Consider the following 18398-nt stretch of genomic DNA (forward strand, 5'->3'; position numbering starts at 1 on the left):
AACATTGATTCTATTCTTGATTCTATTCTATATATTCTATTTAATTTATACATGAAGCATTGGTTCCTTTTGCATAAAAAAAATAGATTTTGCTTTGCATGACATTTAAGTTGTACTTTTGTAGAATGTATTCATACATGTTTTGAGAGAAATTTAGACTTTTATGCAAATGTTATTCGTACTAATCAGAATAACGAAAAGGAAATTCAAAGAATCAGAATTTCCCTTCAAACATTTATGAATATATTTAACAAAAATTTACCTTTAAGATTATACAAAAAAATAAATAAAATGACTTTGTTTTTATTAAATTTATATTAAAATTATATATTTTAATTATATATTTTTAATTTAAAAGTATAGCAAGAGTGATTGGCAGTAAGAAAGACTTTCTTTTTCAAAGTCTTTTTTTCAGTTACTTCTAACAGTGTTTAATTTGGCATGCGTCGTCGTGAAACAAAAATAATACATCCAAAGAGAATCTTATTTATAAACTTACCAGATGGGGTGAGATGAGATGAATTTGAATCTTTATCAGGAGCTGGAGAAATCTAAATGAATTGAGATAAATTTATTAATTACATTTTTATTAAACATTTCTTTAAAAAAAAAAATCTGAATTTACTCTGATTAATAAATATCACAAAATTGTTTCATTTTTGAGAAAATGTTTTAATGAGCAGATTATTGAATTATTCAAATCAAAATATTTTTATTTATATGCTTGTTATCAGAGCAATATTTGAACTTTTTAAATCTATAAACTATTTAAAGTTAAGATTTATTAAAAAATTCATCAAAAGATTAATCTGCTTGGGGTACTTAAAAAAAGGATTAAAATATTTTCCTAATTAATCTATTATGCAAAATATATATGTTCCCTTTTTTTAACATATATTTATTTGCAGATTAACTAATTTTTTAACTAATGATATTTTAAAAATCTTAATGAACAATTAAACTTCATTTACACTACGTCACAAATAACTTTCATAGAACAAAAACTTCTTCACACCCAAAGCAGTACTAAAAAAAAAAATTAGACAAATTTTTTTTAAAAAACTATTTTATATGTATGTATTTATTTATTTTTTTTAAATAAAAATATGAATGCACGTACAGGCTTTAAGAATTTAAAAACACATTCAAAATGTACAAACACTTTATTTGAATTAAAAATTCTTTATGCATTAATATTCTTAGCTACAGTACTTAAGGTACTAGCATATAGAACTGATACTTACTTTTGGCTGAACACAATGAGGAACATGATCTTTACAAGAACTATCATGAACGGTTACTGAACAATCTAAAAATATAAAAAAATGAACAGCTGAGTAATTGATTAAAAGTGATACAGTAAATTTCATTTTAAAAAAGCAAATAAATGCAACATTTATTTACCGAACCTTTTTTACACGTGGGCGACGCTACTCCACCTCCGTGGCTTAGCCATAGGTGCCCACTATGGCTAAGCTATAGAGAGCTCTCTTAAGCTATAAGATAGCAATAAGAGAGTAGTAATTCTGACATTTCTGAGGCCAATGGGAAATCGACCCAAGTACCCGCCATTTAAAAAAAATATAAGATGATTTATATATCTGATCTTATTATTTTATTTATCTGATTACATCAGAAAGATACAAAAACATATGAAAAATGCAAAAAAATCAGTTTTAAAAGATAATAAAAAAGCTGCCTACTTTCACACTTAAGGGCTGACTTGTTGGCTAAGGCACGACTACAAACATCACAAGTAGCCGCAGTACTGTAACAAATTGAAACAAAATGATGTGATGCATTCTTCTTATCCTTTTCTTTATTCTGAAATAATAAAACAATTTTTAATTCCAAGGTAGAATTTTAACAGATAAAACTCTAAAGAAAATTTGCTAAATTTAGAATAGACTAATATAAAAAATAAGGTAACTTATTTCATTAACTTGTAACTTTATGGAAAAATAAAATTGCTTATATTTAATTAAATTATTATTTTCATTGATGTTAAAGTTCGTTACGTTAAATAAAGAGGAAGAATGTTTTAGAAACTGGGAACGTTTGGAGAACGTCACACCACGGGAGAAACTTTTCATCTCAAATTCTTTTTCACCCACTTAACTAATTTCAAATTTAAAGTATGGAAAAAGTAAGTTCAGACAAACTCACAGTGAGCCATGAAGTTTTTAAATACTGAAAAGAAATTTTTAAAATGCACAAATGAAAACAAATTATGAGACAGTAAATTAAGATCACTCAATGGTGAAGTTCTTTTCCAATAATTTGTTTGCATTTTGATATTTTGAAACTTTTTTTTTAGTAATTGAATCTTCATGGTTTGCTTGAACTCACTTTTTCTTTCTTTGAAATTTTATATTAGTAATGGACATGAAAGAGCATTTGTGATGAAACTTTTCTCCCATGGTATGGCATCCTCTTAAACATAATCTTAAAATAGTAGATCATAATTTTTCAACAGTACACAAGAAATAAAAACATTTTAATAACCTAAATGACTACAGGAAAAATTTAAAACTATAAATAACCCCTTTTAAGAACAGTTTTACAAATAAAGGATTTTTTAAGAATTGGTTATTTTGTCCTCTAGAGAGGAAAAATTTATTCACATAGCAAAATAAATGTGTTCCACAATCAATATAATTTTAATCATGTATAAAATAAGTATAATATAACAGGGATGTAAATCATATCTGGAAAAAAAAATTCCCAGATTGGTACAAAACAGTCCAGAGAAAAAGTACGGTGGAAACAACACTGACAAAATTCTCCTTGATATTGCAGTCAAAAACCTATATGTATAAGATGGCGTATGGCTGAATATTTCAAGAATTTGATGACTTATTCATTATGGGCCATCTAGTTCAAACTTAATATTATTAAATAATAAATATTTAATGGTACATATAAATCTTGTAATAGTGTTATCATACATTACGTATCCATTAACAATACTTTCTCAGGGGAATTTAATCTTGTGTTAAAACAAAAGTTGATATGAAACAATATAATTATTAACAAAAGTTGTAATTTTTTCTGATCCCACTTGCCAATACCAGTGAGCCTACTTGGTGAAACCAAACGAATTTGAGGCAGAGGGTGCATTTCTTGTTCTTCAGTGGCGCCATCTATGGCAAAGAATGCAACTTCAGTCACACATATGTATAGGGCAAACCTATTCATACACTAACAGATAGTAATTTTGGCCTGAACCACAGAATGATCAATCTCCACTTCAGTACCCTCAGAGGTATGATTCATTATGGAACCACGGAGGACTCTGTGCCCCAACAGATTTAAAGTGCTCCAGTCATCATTTACTACACGGGGAGGCTTTGGCTGGTGGGGATTGAACTCATGACCTCTTGGTTGTGGGCCCAATGTCCTACCAACCAGGCTATCCCTACCATATTAACAAAAATAAAGTGTTTTCTTATAATACTATTTTTAAAAATATTCCACAGGAGTCTGCCTAGGTTTTTCTGAGAGGTACCTATTTTGTGAAAATTTAAGACTTAATTTGTGAAAATTAAAAATTATATTAAAAAATTAACACAAAAATATGGTAAAAATTTAAATTTATCATTTCTTACCAGACTCAAAAATAAAATTTTAAGAAAAAGTATCTTGTGAAACTACCGTTTTTCCTGAAGTTGAATTTGTGAAGGTACTGCTATATGGTAGTAAATTTGGCTTGGACAGACCCCTGTTCCATATAGACATATATATGTTGCATAAGATTATTACATCAAAATATTATATTTATAATTAATAGAATTTAGAAAATTTCTAGAGTTCCTTAAGAAACCTTATCATCTAGTTAAAAAGTATGAAATGTAAAAAGCCTTTCATAAGCATTAACACTTCAAATGGAATAAACTTGAAGTTTTGTTAAAATAATCTTCAATTATACACATATTTGTATTATATTTAGATTAAATTTGAGATCAGTATTTCCTTCCAAAGGGACTCTTTTTTTCATTTCTATTTTATATTTTCAGTTCTTTTTTATTATTATTATAATGATGGGAGCAATTAAGAAATTTTTGATTGTCTACTTTGAAGCAATTCAGAACAGCTACAATGTATTGGAGTAGTGACCACATCATTCGAGGAGCAAAAAAAAAAAAAAAAAAGTAAGATAGTTAATATTACAAAAATGTATACATTCTTCAATGGTGTGTTAATATAAATATACCTTTTTCTTTCGAAAAAATAAGCTTCCCCTTTTCTTTCTTTTGTTAAAAGGTTTGTCTTCTTCGTTATCTTGTACTCCCGTTTTCAACAGATTCCTGCAACGTATCAAACAAAGGATCTTTAGATGCAAATAACATTCTTTTAGATACAAATAACATTCCTTAGATGAACTTTAAGCAATTAAAATCAAATGTGGAAATTATGGATTACATGTTGACAAGAAATGAAATTCGGCATGTAAATAGAAAATGGGTATAATAATTTTATTTAAAACATACTCTTATAGTGAACAAAAAAATCATTATTTGTAACAAGATGGTAATAATTTTTTATTACAACTGAATTTTTAATTACAATTGAATTTATAATTAAAGAAAAATAAATTAAATTTTACAGATAAAAAAATTTATCAGCGTTATTGAAGTAATTTTACTACATTAACAGAGACAACACCTACTACGGCTTCTCTGTAGTTTGATAAAATATTTTTCCTAGTGTGTAGCAAGGGTAATGCATTAATATTTTAATAGATTAGAATTAAGGCTGCATATTAAAAAAATGTTTCAATTACGCCATTAAAATAAATCATATATTACAAATATCACATTTTTAAAAAAATTACAGAATGCTTCAAAAACTATTTCCTAATTTTCATGATAGTTGCATAAGAATTCTCCCTTTACTCTTTTCCCACCTAAATTAAAATTAGTAAAGGACATGGGGTGAAATCTTAAGATCTGAATCATTGCAGAATTCAGTTTACTTGTCAAACACTGAAAAATATAATTCAACTATAACAAGTAAAGCTGGTACAGTATTAACCAAAAGCATTAATTATTAAAGAGAAATATTATGATTTTTAGACAAATCTTATAACTATATTCATATTGAATTACTATTTGCATAATACATTTCACTGTACTTTTAGAGTTTCACAAAACACATTTTCATTCAATAAAGAAAAAACTTAAAATTTTACAAATCAAAATCAAGGTGAGAAACTAAATTTGACAACAAAAAAAAAAAGCTTTTATGGAGAAAATAAAGTTAAAAAGGGGAAGGGACTTACTCCCTGAGTAGATTTGCAAGTGAAAAACTACTTAGTCGCTTAATATTCATATCTTCTGGTTCTTCTTCATCTTCATGCATTATTTCAATACAAGAGTTTCTAATATTTTGAAATGAGAATCTGTTTCTGCAGTACACACTTAAAGAAAAACATAAACATGCAGATATCGTGCAAATGGTAAATAAAAGCATGCACAGAACATAAAACAACGAAAAATTAACGAAGGATATAAAAATGTATTGCAATAAAATCCAATATGTAAAAAAAAGAAGAAAAAGTCCTATTGTTTAATAAAATTTGTTTTTAATATAGAAGGTTTCTAAAGCTATTAATTTTCTTAGATGACTAGGGGTTAAAGTCTCATGTTCGTTGTCGATGATTGTTTACAGTAATTGTTTAGTCTTGGCATAAAACAGTTTTTTCGACAAAAGTTGCAATTATTCCCTTCAGAGGACGCCATACCGCAGAAGAAAATTTTCGGTGCAAATTCTCTATCTCCTTCAATACTAATTTAAGGTATAGTCACACAAACCTAGAGTAAGCCAAGCCATGAAGTTTCAAATACTTAAAAGAAAAATTTAAAATATGTAAATGAAAATAAATTATGAGATGATAACTTAGGATTATGCAACGTAGAAGTTCTTTTCTAATTATTTGTTTGCATTTTGATATTTTGAAGTATTTTTTTCAGCAATTCAAACTTCATGAAACTTCATTTCTTGTTTCTTAGCAGTAAATGCATCTAAAACTGTCATAATAATAACTTAAAAATTTTTAAAAAAATTTTATTACTTTAAAATGATTTTGTTCTTAGTTGAGAATTTAAAATCTTTTTATTAGTCACTGATACTGCTAAACTTTTGCCAAACCAAAACTGCCACAACTTCCAAATTTCTGAGCCCATTTTTACTAAATACTAGCTCCTATTTAAAATATGATTTCCCTATCTCTTTATTCATCTATAATTTCGCCAACATAAATTTACAGAAGCACTATTTATTTATTTATTTATTTTTTACTTGCAGAATTAAGCATTCCAGACGACACGTCATTTAACATTTTTCGCACCCCTATAATATTTGGCATATTTAATAAGCTATAATGTATAGTAGAATCACTCATTGGCAGAATGAAGTATCCTATCTTTCTAAAAAATTTTATTGATTATTTGTGATAATAAATTACCCGCATAAATGATTGTGAAAAGTGCTGAAACATATAGTAAACTTTAATTTAAACATAATTTTCTGTTTTCACTTCTAAGAAATAAATTTTAAAGGATATTAATAAAAATACAAAATAACAATTAGTGATGTGCTATTATGTGAGAGTAAATAAACTGAGATATTTTTAAAGAACCCTAATGACCAATATACATCCATAATTTAATGTCTATTCATTAAAAATAACAATGAGAGGAACAATAATATATTTCAGAGTATATTACTAGGCAACCGTTTGTGAACATTATTTACACGTTATGAACACTTTAACATAAACATGATATCTTTTTTAAAATTCAAACATAAAAAAATTTAATGCATAGTAAAATAAATTTTCTTTTAAATTATAGCAGTTTCAATGCAAACTATTAGTCAGTGAGTATTATTTACATTAGAAAGGCTTATCTTATTTTTTTATACATTAGAAAATCATTTAATTTTCTCCTTTTTTTTAACTCGAAAGGTATCATGGTTAAAGAAATAAATCAAGACAAAAAAAATTACAAAATAAAAAATGAGCTACTTTAAAAAAAATTGTCAAAAATTACAAAGGTAATAACAAAAAACTACTTAATAATTTTGGGTAAATTACCTGTCACGACCATCCCTTCGATGTGCTGTAATAAAAACAAAAATTGTTAGAATTGAAAAAATATTTTTTCAACAATGTCTAACTCAGGAAAATAAATATGGAAAATGAAAGTTTTTCAAAAAATTAGAATAACAAAAATCGTAGCAATCGTTATTATTATTATTATACTACAAGTTTAACAGTAGATAAATAGAAAATACAGTCAATACTCAATATAATGACCCTTGAGGTCTGACTAAAAATGGACACAATAATGTGAGGTCATTATATCGAGAATGTACAAAACCGTGTTAATATTTACTCAGAGTAAAAAAAAAAAAAAACACTTGACTAATTTTCAGGGGTGATTGTGAGCCCAACTCAAATATCCTGAAACTTTATTGAGCAAAATCATTAATGACGCATTTCAAAAAATTAATGTCTTCATGAATTTAAATCACTGATATTTTCAAAACATGAAATTCTAACTAAATTATATGCAACATAATTTAAATGAATAATTATGTATAAGTTTACTTTTATCTCTAATCACATTTAGTATTCTACCAGAAAAATGAATGAGGTTCCAAGTACAAAATCTAGCTCTAATATTTTTAAATAAAATATACAAGAATTTTTATATATGAATGTGATCGATGATGAAACTGTTGCACCTTGGATTTCCGGAAAATTCCGGATCAGGGTTAGCAAAAAATCCGGAAATCCAGATTTTTGCTGGAGCACAATCATCTCTGAATTTTAACAAAGCAGTGCATTACATTAATAAGAATTGGTATCTATCAAAAAGAAAATTTGGTAATAACATTAAAATTTTTTATCTCTACTAGTATATAGGTAAAAGCACCCTTTAATACTTCGTAAGAGAGAAATGCTATAAAGAAACATGCTGAAGTTGGGCTGCCGTTTTTGATAAGTTATATGGTTCGGGATAACTGGCAAAGGACACAAGTACTAGCTTGAAAATAAACCACACAAAAGGACTGACATGTCATAAAAAAGTTAATACAATTTTTCAAACAAGAAAAGTATAATGAATTAAATTATTTTTATTCCTTGAAAACAAAGTCACTCAGATTATGAAAGACCATAAATTATTACCACTTAGGACTTAGGATAAGAATTTAGGGAGGCATGTCACTCTTTCTTCATTGAAAGAGGATTCAAGTTTTTTTACATTTACTGTGTGGTGACATCCCAAATAATTTCTTGGAAACTTTTCCTAACTCAAAAGACTAAATTTTGGTTGTTATATTGGAATGAACCATTCAGTACAGACGTTTTAATGAACATTAAAATAATATTGCGCCTATTGTATAGCAAACGGGACTAACGCATAAATCGTTTTAAAGAAATAGTTACTGCGTAATAAACAGTGCAGACTACACTAATCTATTTTTTAAAAAAAGTACATAAAATTAGTTGCATTAAAAAGGACTTTTGCAATGTGTAGGTGCTTTCGCCAGATAAGAACATGCTTCTGCAGACTACACTAATCTAAGTCTGGACTAACGCATAAATTGTTTTAAAGAAATAGTTACTGTGTAATAAATAGTGCAGACTACACTAATCTATTTTTTAAAAAAATTACATAAAATCAGTTGCATTAAAAAGGACTTTTGCAATGTGTAGGTGCTTTCGCGAGATATGCTTCTGTTTTATATCATTAAATTATTATAAAAAATCAAGCTATTATTACTATTTGACAGTATCACTGCCCATATGATATTTTTTCAATATGAAAAGTAGAAAAATAACAGAATAAGAACATTAATCAATAACTAAGAAAATAAAAACATTATAAATCATTTAAAACTAAATACAGAATCATCAATTACCAATTTCTTGTATTTCTTGAGCAGCAACTATAGAAGGAGTAGAAACAGATTTTTGCAGGGTAGAGCGGGGTGCAATAAGCCATTCTTCTTTTCTAGAATTTTTTCCGCCCAAACCAACTAAGGAATGCTTTTTTGCAACTTTTGGCTGTAGAAAAAATAAACTATCATTTTTATAACTACATTATAGAAATTTCTCACAATTTACAGGTCAGGTGCACATAAAAAACTAGCATTCATATTTCATATAAGAGATAAGTTAAATTGGCATTCAAATTTTATATAAAAGATAAGTTAAACTGGCATTCAAATTTTGTATATTTAACAAATTTACAATTGCTTTGAAAATAAAAATAAAAAACTACTGCAACACCAAATTTGAGATTTACTGAACTTTTTATAGCATGTGAATCACTGAATAATAGTGGAATAAATGCATAATAATATTTATTAATAAAATAAACATCTTAATGAACAAAATTTTAAGAAGAAAAAAAAAAAAGTTATAAAATACTGTGCATATTTTGGTATTCCACTTCAAGTTTTTTAAACAGTAGAAAAAACTGCTAGAGAAGAAATAAGGCTTCTTTCGTACCAAGTGAAAGAGAAACTCTTTTCTTAAAATGAAATATTTTGTTGTTGTAGTTGTAGTTCATTTACGTCGCACTACAGCCCATTGTACAGCTCTAGTGCGACGTAAATGAACTACAACTACTTTGTAAAAAATAAAATAAGTATTAAAGATAAATGAATAATAAATAATTATTTTTAAAACGTAAACATGAAAAAGTTTTTAAGTTTCTTACAGAGTAGGCAAGGTTTAGGACAGAATAGATTAATACCATGTTTAAACCGTCCTGTGAAAAGCCTCTTTGTTCATAACTGTTTTAAAACTGTCCAAAACCCTTTTATTCAAATTATGTCACAATTTTAAAAAAGTATTGTAAAAATAAATGGTTGATTTCTGAACAAGAAACAAATTGAAGACAAGTTTTTGTTTTATTGAAAAAGTTAATGCAATATTATTTTTAATACTGCATTATATATTCTTATGCAAAAAATAATTTATTAGTATTAAAAGCATATTTATTCATATTTAAAGGCACTCACTTTTGTTGTTCAATGAATTGTGGAGCCTCAAAAGTTGGTTACACATATAGAATTTTTGCCTTTTACCAATGTTCAAGGTTTTGGACACTTTATGACAACTTTAGGCAGTTTAGGACAGTAAAACCCACATGTCCTATCCAAAACCAATTTAGGACGTCCAAAACCTCAACCCTGGTTTCTTATAGTAGATTAAGTTTTATATGTTTAAATTCTATTCTAATAATAATGAACACTAAGCAATTATATTTTTAATTTCTCAGTTTCTTCGATTTTGTTCAGTTTTTTTTCTCCCTCAAAGTATATCATGAACAGTTTAAACCTAGCACAAATGCAACCAAAATAAAAGTAAATAACTCAATAGAAAAGTCAATTACGATTATTGAGATAGAGTTAGAAAAAGGTTAACTCGATCAGCATAGTTGTAAATAAAAAATATATATATTAACAAACATGTGCAATACCTCGGCTCTACTTATACATAATGAATGAGCTCTTTCAGTGGCCACATCTGTCATGCTTTGAACAGAATTCTGAAACTGTTCAGCAAATTGAAAAACATCTTCACGACTTCCAGCTGCAATAAAAATATTATAAAGTTATAGCAAAATTAACTTATAAAGTCATACCAAAATTACAAAAGAATAACATATTGAATATGTAATTTTTTTTTAAAATTTATTGTTAAATTAAGAAAGTGTAAGCATTTTCAATACAGCAAGAGTCTAATGTAGCAATTGTCAAATAACAAAAATACTGCATACAGAGTATTTGTATAGAATAATATTTGCACCAGGGTTGGGGTTTTGGACGTCCTAAACTGGTTTTGGACAGGACATGTGGGTTTTACTGTCTTAAACTGGGTAAAACTGTCCTAAACTGGTTAAAACTGTCCTAAACTGGGTAAAACTGTCTTAAAGTGTCCAAAACCTTGAACTTTGGTAAAAGGTAAAAATTCTATAGGTGTAACTATTGTACACATAATAATTACATGTATCAATAAATATTTGATATTTTTTACACAATTTACTATAACTTATTAAAAAAAAAATAATATAATATAATAGGAAAAGGTTTATAATTTTTGAAGCTCCACAATTCATTGAACAACAAAAGTGAATACCTAATCCTTTAAATATAAATATGCTTTTAATACTGATAAATAATATTTTTGCATAAGGATAAATATGGCAATATTAAAAATTAATAATTTTTCTTAAAAAAAAATACTAAATTTGTTCAAAAATTAACCTTTTATTTTTCACAATATTTTTTTTAAAAAAATTTATAATTTCTGCATCACAGGATAATAAAAAAGACATCCATTTTTAAAAAAAATTGTTTTTAAATATAAATATATTAGTTTAAATTGAAAATACAAAATAACTGAAAAATGTATTAACAGTTTTTAAGGGCATAACATCAGTTTCAGTTACTGACATTGGTGATGTATCACCACTATGCTAAAAGAATTGAACATGATTGAAATAAAAGTATTCTTGAATAGTCCGATAGATAAATAAACCTGTTTATGACGAACCAAGCACTTAGTCTCTAATATTTTAACCTGTATGGCAAGGCCAAACTTCAGTAATGTACTATTGAATGAGAGGACCAATTGAAATTGATTACTGATTAATCTTCCTTTGTTTAAATTGAAGAGTCAAACAATATTAATAAAACATTATACTTTTAAGAACAAATGTTCTCTAGTATATTTAATTATCAATATGTTATTAGTTCTATGTTTATTTTACCTCTTAAATATTGTTCAGATAAAATTGTGACATAATTTGAGTAAAAGGGTTTTGGACAGTTTAAGACAGTTTTGGACAAAGGGGTTTTGGACAGGACGGTTTAAACCGTGGATTAATCCCTTCTGTCCTAAACCTTGCCAACCCTGATTTGCACACTTCATTGCTTTAGTATACATTTTATTTGGTATGATATCACAAGATAGAAGATTTACACAGATAGCACATGGAAAAAAAAATCTAAGCAAAAAATCAGTTAATAATAACATAATTTGTATGCCATACCGGAGAAGCTACGCTGTTTTTCTTTCATTCCCTCTGGAATACTCTCTTGGCTTTCAGTCTTAGTGGAAGAGAATCTAGTTTGAAACACAAGATCCTGGATGGCACTGTTAGCTCTCTGGCGATGATCAGCTAATAACACTCCCATGCTCCAACTTTAAAAAGAAAAAATAATTAACTGTCTTACAAACTGGATATCATTAATTGTTTAATGCTAACAGTACTCCGCGATAGCTCAGGGGATAGAGCGTTCACCTTCCAATGAGGTGAACCAGGTTCGAATCCCAGCGATAGCAGGTCAATACGAATTCCGCATCTGGCCTGCACCGACCACAATGGTAGACGGATCATGGGTTAGAATCACCGTGCCGTCAGGTTAATCGTGAAAGGTTTTCCTCTCCATCTAACTCAAGTGTGGGTAAATTCCATCTAAAAATTCCACCAACTTCTCATTAACCTCTTGGATATTGGAGCAGATGGCAAGTTACTATGAAGCAGTGTTTTCACTACAGCGCGAGAATCTCGCATATTTTTTTCTTTTCTCGTATTAAAAGATTATTACCGCGAGAAATTCGCGCATTCTATAAATCAATTTCAAAATTCGCGAATTTCTCGCATTTTGGAAAAAGCTTCGAATTACGCCATTTAGAATGAAATCCGTTTCACTTTTCTTCCTGGATCTTTCATTATTTTCAACATCTGCCCCATTATCTAGCTTTCCTATTTACCAGTATTGTTCAGAACCTTTTTGAACAACAGAACACAACCACGGAACCCCTTTCAGAACACATTTCTCTGCAACCTCTTGTTTACCGTAGGTAAGGTTTCTTCATGTAAGACGTTCAAATGTTTTATGCACTTATGTAAGATGGACAAATGCCTTGTAAAGGCAAAATCTTCTATGATGATGCACCAAAAATATTCAATGCTTTAAAAAATAGAAGACGTTAAAAATGTATTATAATTAAAGAACTGATTTTTTTTCAAAAGTTTTTGTGTTTTTTTAGTTTTTAGAAATCTCACTTAACTTTTTGAAATCTCACCCTGTTTTTGAGAAAGGGTGAGAAATTCTCACCCATTTTTTTTCTGTGATGAAAACACTGTATGAAGAGGGTATTCTAAATCTAGTTGTATGGAATGATAAGTGCTTAAACAAAATTGACAACTATTTTTTAAAAAAAAGAAAAACGTATGTAGAATCAAAGAATAAATTTGCTTCATGAAAATTTTCTTCCATTTGGTTATTTTCAAACAGCCCTTATTTAAAAAATAGCCCTCGTACTATGTCACCTCAGATACTTTTTTTTTAAAATATTAATATTTAACATAATATTACGTTAACATAATACTAAACCTCTTTATTTTATAAATTACTTTATGATTAAATTTTGATTTTTCGATAGCTGTAACATATTCCCGAACAACATATAATGAAAAATCTAATGACAAAAAATATTTTAAATTTGATTTAACAATATAAAATTTTCCAAAACTCAAAAATAAAAATAAAAAATCAAATTTAAAGTTCAAAAGCATCTTAGTTTTTCAGACTTCTCCAATAATAAAAAATAGTCATAAAATATACAAAAACTAGGAGTATTTTTAACTAAGTCTGCAATAAATCAATTGGAGATGCAAGTTAGAAATCATTACCATCGATTAATCCTTCCGGTTTGATTTCTCTTACGAGAGCAACACCAAGACGCTCTACGTTGGAGTGGCACTTTAGCCCTGTCCTTGCGGGCACTTCTGCGAATGGAACATTGTAACAATGCAGAAGGGATATGAAGGAACTCCCTAGAATCACAGGGCGTGACATCATTAATTAAAATCTTAACACTGGTGTCACCCACTTCACCCTCAGATTCAGAAGAAGATCGCCTTCTCGAGTCAGTCATACTGCTCCCTCAGTCATAAAATATCAACCATCTGTAGAGAGAAAAAAAATTTGACCAAGTTTTTATACAGTATATTAAGAACTTTTTGTTAACAATACAGTAAAAATCAGTAGGTCGTATTACTCTTTGGTCATAAAATATCAATGGTCTGGAGAGAGAAAAATTGACTCAGCTTACCAGAATTTTTTGTTCACAATACCCCTAGAGAGAAATAATTCTATCCGTTATCCGGAAATCAGAAAACCGGAAAACCAAAAAACCGGAACGAAATTGATGAATTTTCCCGCCATTATTAAAAAAAAAATTTTTTTTCCTCATAAGATTTTAGGATTTTTCTTTCTTTTTTGAAAGATGTTTACCTTACCATCAGTTTGGAAATAATCATTAGTGTATTACTTCATCGTTTTTTCTTCTTTTTAAGATTATTTCCAGACAATTTTTTTTTTGTTGGGTTTAACAATAAAAAAACAGCTTTTTGTAGCGATTCAGAAAACCGGAAAAATCAGTTATCCGGAATAGCGATGGTCCCGATCGTTCCGGATAATCGGTTCCCTACTGTACCTTGGACCCAGTTAGGCTCAGTATGGGTCCCATATGGACATGCTCCGAGGCAGTGGCGTACGCAGAATTTTTTCAAGGGGGGTGTTCATAATTTTCAGAAACTACTAAAAGAAATTCGAGTCTGCAATAAAGCACTATTATTTCACTAATTTAGACAGCTAGACAATTTTGACTTTTTACTTGAACAACATTGTTTACTTAAATTTTGATTTGATTTTTTAAGTTTAAGAACATAATGTAATATCTTCTGAAAAAAGTCCAATGTCATATGGGTGGGAAGTAACACTTTGAGGGCCACTTTCACGTTCATCAGATTTTGTTATGCTAGAAACGTTTTCTTCAACGGAACTATCACATTTCTGTACAACAGAAACACTTACATTGGTACTAGATGCTGTCACCTTACTAATTTCAGGTCGTGATTTTTTCTCAAAATAATTAAAAATTGTTAAATTCTTGCGTTTTGACATCCTAAAGATCCAAGAACAGCAAATATATATATATATATTGGCACAGAAATATCCGCTATGCTACGATCTCAAAGTTTCGAGCTGGAATGAATAACTTCAACGAGCGCTGTATCTCCAATGGTATTGTTACTGATTTCTTCACTAGTCGAAATAGTGGCGACGACGGGTTCGGCGATTGAATGAACTTTTTGTTGAGATAAATCAAAACAGATTTAGCGACAAGCTCCGAAAGACAAGCGGCAGAGATAACTCTTAGTCTGACTAACTAACTCCACTGTACTCCGTTCCTCCTTTTATATAATTTTTCACCGCATCTCCAAAATTTTCGAATTGTCTCAAAGACAACAGAACGTCTAGGATTCCAGAATCATCGCGTAAAGACCTCGCGAATGACAGCCAGTCTCGAAAACTATACTGGCAGGACAGAAAGGAACCAGTCCGTAACAGTATCACGTGAATTTGGTTTCAAAAGTACAACCCTATTATAATAGTAAATGTTTTTTTTTTCATTATTCTGAGAAATACCATGAGGAAAAAAAAGTAGGCATAAGGCAAATAAAATTATATAGTCTTAAAAAATAATAGTTCGCACAATTTCTACTAAAATTTTTATTTTTGACATTTTGTCTGAGCTCAAGGGGGGGGGGTGTTTAAACCCTTAAACCCCTCCCTTGCGTACGCCACTGCTCCGAGGGACCAATATTGGGATGCCTAGATTTTTTAATATTGGTTCTATGCAGTGTCAATATTGACCTATATAGGGCCAATATAAAGCTTATAACAGCTGTATAATGATTTTAACACATCGGGTAAATCTGACAATTCCATATAGGGCTAATATTGGTCATAAAATATCAACATTTAAAAGGGGCGAAATCAACTCCAGTTTATACCTGATAAAATTTCTGATTTAGCAACTGCACTCAAATTATGAGAGGACTAGACATAAGCGTATAAGAAACTAAAATAAAAAAAAAGGTTTAGAAAGTTGCAAACAAATAATTTATAACATCTCTAAGGACATCACTACACAATTTTTCAATTAATTTCAAGAGAATATTTCCATATCCGTACTCAATAGCACCAAGGCATCAAAGAATTTTTCAATCTTCACAAATTTAAATATATGTACAGTAGAGTCCTGATTATCCAAGCTAGCAAATATTTCAAGGACTTTTTTTTTTTTTAGATTATTCTTCATTTTTAAAACTACAGCTGAAAAAAAAATTCTGAATTTTATCTTCCAAACACTTCAAGAAAACGAAATCCAACAACTCGATCCGATGAAATAATGGTTAATATTGTCAATTATGAAAATGAATCTAGCAAAGATGAAGACAGTGATGATGAAAATCAACATATAAAAATCTCTCGACTAAAAGCTATTGAAAATATAGAACAACAAGAAGAGGCGACACCAGTTTTCCTGTTAAACCTAAAAAATAGGCCAAAAATTGCTGTGGAAAAGCGCCAAAGTAATGTAAAAAATAAAAACAATTAAAGACTTTTTTAAGTAAAAACTTTTTAATTCTCGTAAAGTATGTTCTAATTGTTTTTAAGCAAGCTTTTTACTTATAATATGAATTGTATGTGGTGTACTGGCATAAATTTTTATATTTGTTAAATTGATTACATTTATACCTTTTTTCCTTCCTTTTATATACTCTTTGCTTTAACCGAGTTTCTCGGTTATTCCAATTAGTTGTGGTTCACATTAACTCGGATAAACAGAACTCTGCTGTATATACATTTAAATTTGTACATGTATATCGAGAGAGAGAGGTTTGCCTATAGGTTCCTTACAAGCTTTACTCATCAAGATAGTCCCCATCTGTGATTTGCTCAGTTTCAAGCGTGCCGCTGCTCGGAAAGCTGCATTTCTGAGCCAGTTGCTACAAGCTGTAGAATCTTAGTGAGATAAGCCAAATAAGAAAAACAGCCTCACAGATAGAATCTTCGGAAATATATCCGTATTTGTCCGTGCCAATATTTAAAAAAAAAACATAGTGAAAGGTTTGTCTTAAGTGGGTATAAGTTATAACCCTCATGTTGGTCACTTTCTGCAAAGCTTTTTATTTTAGTTTCTGGAGGGTCACAGTCCAGAAGGAGCCAAACTTTGATGATAATTTTAACTCAAGTATCGATCCACAAATCTGCTCATTAACCCTCTGACTGCTCCATTTTTGGACCGAAGCAGATTTAAAAATTTGCTTTACACTACGCGCTTTCCGCCCTTACGAAATCGCTTCACACTACGAGCTTTCAAATACGGCAATTTAGAGGACAACTAACGACATCTGTTGGTCAAAACGTAAACTAAACGTCTAATACCGCTGAAACAGGGAATAAACGGGATGCGCTCATCAATAAAGGAAGAAAAACACATGCCCGCGGAAATCATGGGATGAGCAGATTTTGTTACAATTCAGTTGCCCGTGGAAATCGCGGGATAATCAGTCAGAGGGTTAATCACCCAACAGTCATTTTGGGGATATTTCGGTATCATGCTCTGCAGGGTTGGCAGGTTTTTGACATGTGACAGTTTTTGACAGTTTAAACCATGGTTTAAACCGTCACGTCAAAAACCTCACTGTCAAAAATGTCGAAAATGTCAAAAACCTATATTCATATGTGAAATTTAATTACTACATAAAATTTATATATTTTTTATAAAGGATAGTGTTTCTAAATATGTTCTAGAAAAAACAAATTTAAAACTTTGAAGAAACACTTATATTTTGAATAGTAACCAAAATCTTGCACTTTTGAAAGCTCACATCTTTTGTAAAATTATGTATTCATTTTCATGTGTTATTGAAAATCTGCAGTGATATTATTAAGAAATTTATTTATAACCAAATTTAGTGTATAGTATAGATTATATTAAAAATTAGACATTTTTAAAGATAAACATTAGCAGTTTTGTACATTAGACATCTTTTAAAGAAAAATCTTTTTAATATTCTTTTAAATCTTCTTAATAATCTTTTTAACATAAGACAATACAAATTTAAGTGCTTTCTGTTAAATACACAGAGTAGTTAGTGTCGATTTACACTATATTCAGCCTATTCATTTACTATGCTGAAAATTTAGTTTATCCAAATACTTGAGAATTTCATTTTGCTGAATACTATATACATAGTTTTGTTGAATATCTAAATATTCAGCTGTTGAATAATTACTTCTTGCTTTCAAGATATGCATTATTTGTATTCTTAATACAAGTGGGGGAAACAAATTAAGAGGTAAAAATTGTTTTAAGGTATCCGACTACCTTCGGGACAAAATTTTTGAAAAATAAATATTTTTCTCAACATTATTGCAATTTATATTGTATATTAATTTAAATAAACATATTTAATAGAGAAAATTTTAATATACAGGAAATTTTTTGT

At 28.9% G+C, this 18398-nt stretch overlaps 1 protein-coding gene across 7 annotated transcripts in view; it reads right to left on the bottom strand.

Annotated features, from left to right (window-relative positions):
* The window catches only part of LOC107443134 (uncharacterized), a 317712-nt gene that overhangs the window by 46307 nt on the left and 253007 nt on the right, over window positions 1-18398 (bottom strand). For all 7 annotated transcript variants that reach the window (XM_071181668.2, XM_071181666.2, XM_087161827.1 and 4 more), the window contains 10 exons: window positions 13725-14000; window positions 12075-12226; window positions 10500-10612; window positions 8932-9076; window positions 7097-7121; window positions 5282-5419; window positions 4214-4307; window positions 1704-1824; window positions 1245-1309; window positions 500-551 (listed from right to left, as the gene is read on the bottom strand). In XM_071181668.2, the coding sequence (XP_071037769.1) occupies window positions 500-551; window positions 1245-1309; window positions 1704-1824; window positions 4214-4307; window positions 5282-5419; window positions 7097-7121; window positions 8932-9076; window positions 10500-10612; window positions 12075-12226; window positions 13725-13969 (1150 nt within the window). In that variant the 5' untranslated portion in view covers window positions 13970-14000. The remainder of the gene's footprint in view (window positions 1-499; window positions 552-1244; window positions 1310-1703; window positions 1825-4213; window positions 4308-5281; window positions 5420-7096; window positions 7122-8931; window positions 9077-10499; window positions 10613-12074; window positions 12227-13724; window positions 14001-18398) is intronic.

Source organism: Parasteatoda tepidariorum, chromosome 4, assembly GCF_982258835.1.
Source record: "Parasteatoda tepidariorum strain Cologne lab strain chromosome 4, Ptep-v5.0, whole genome shotgun sequence".
NCBI classification, from domain to species: domain Eukaryota; kingdom Metazoa; phylum Arthropoda; class Arachnida; order Araneae; family Theridiidae; genus Parasteatoda; species Parasteatoda tepidariorum.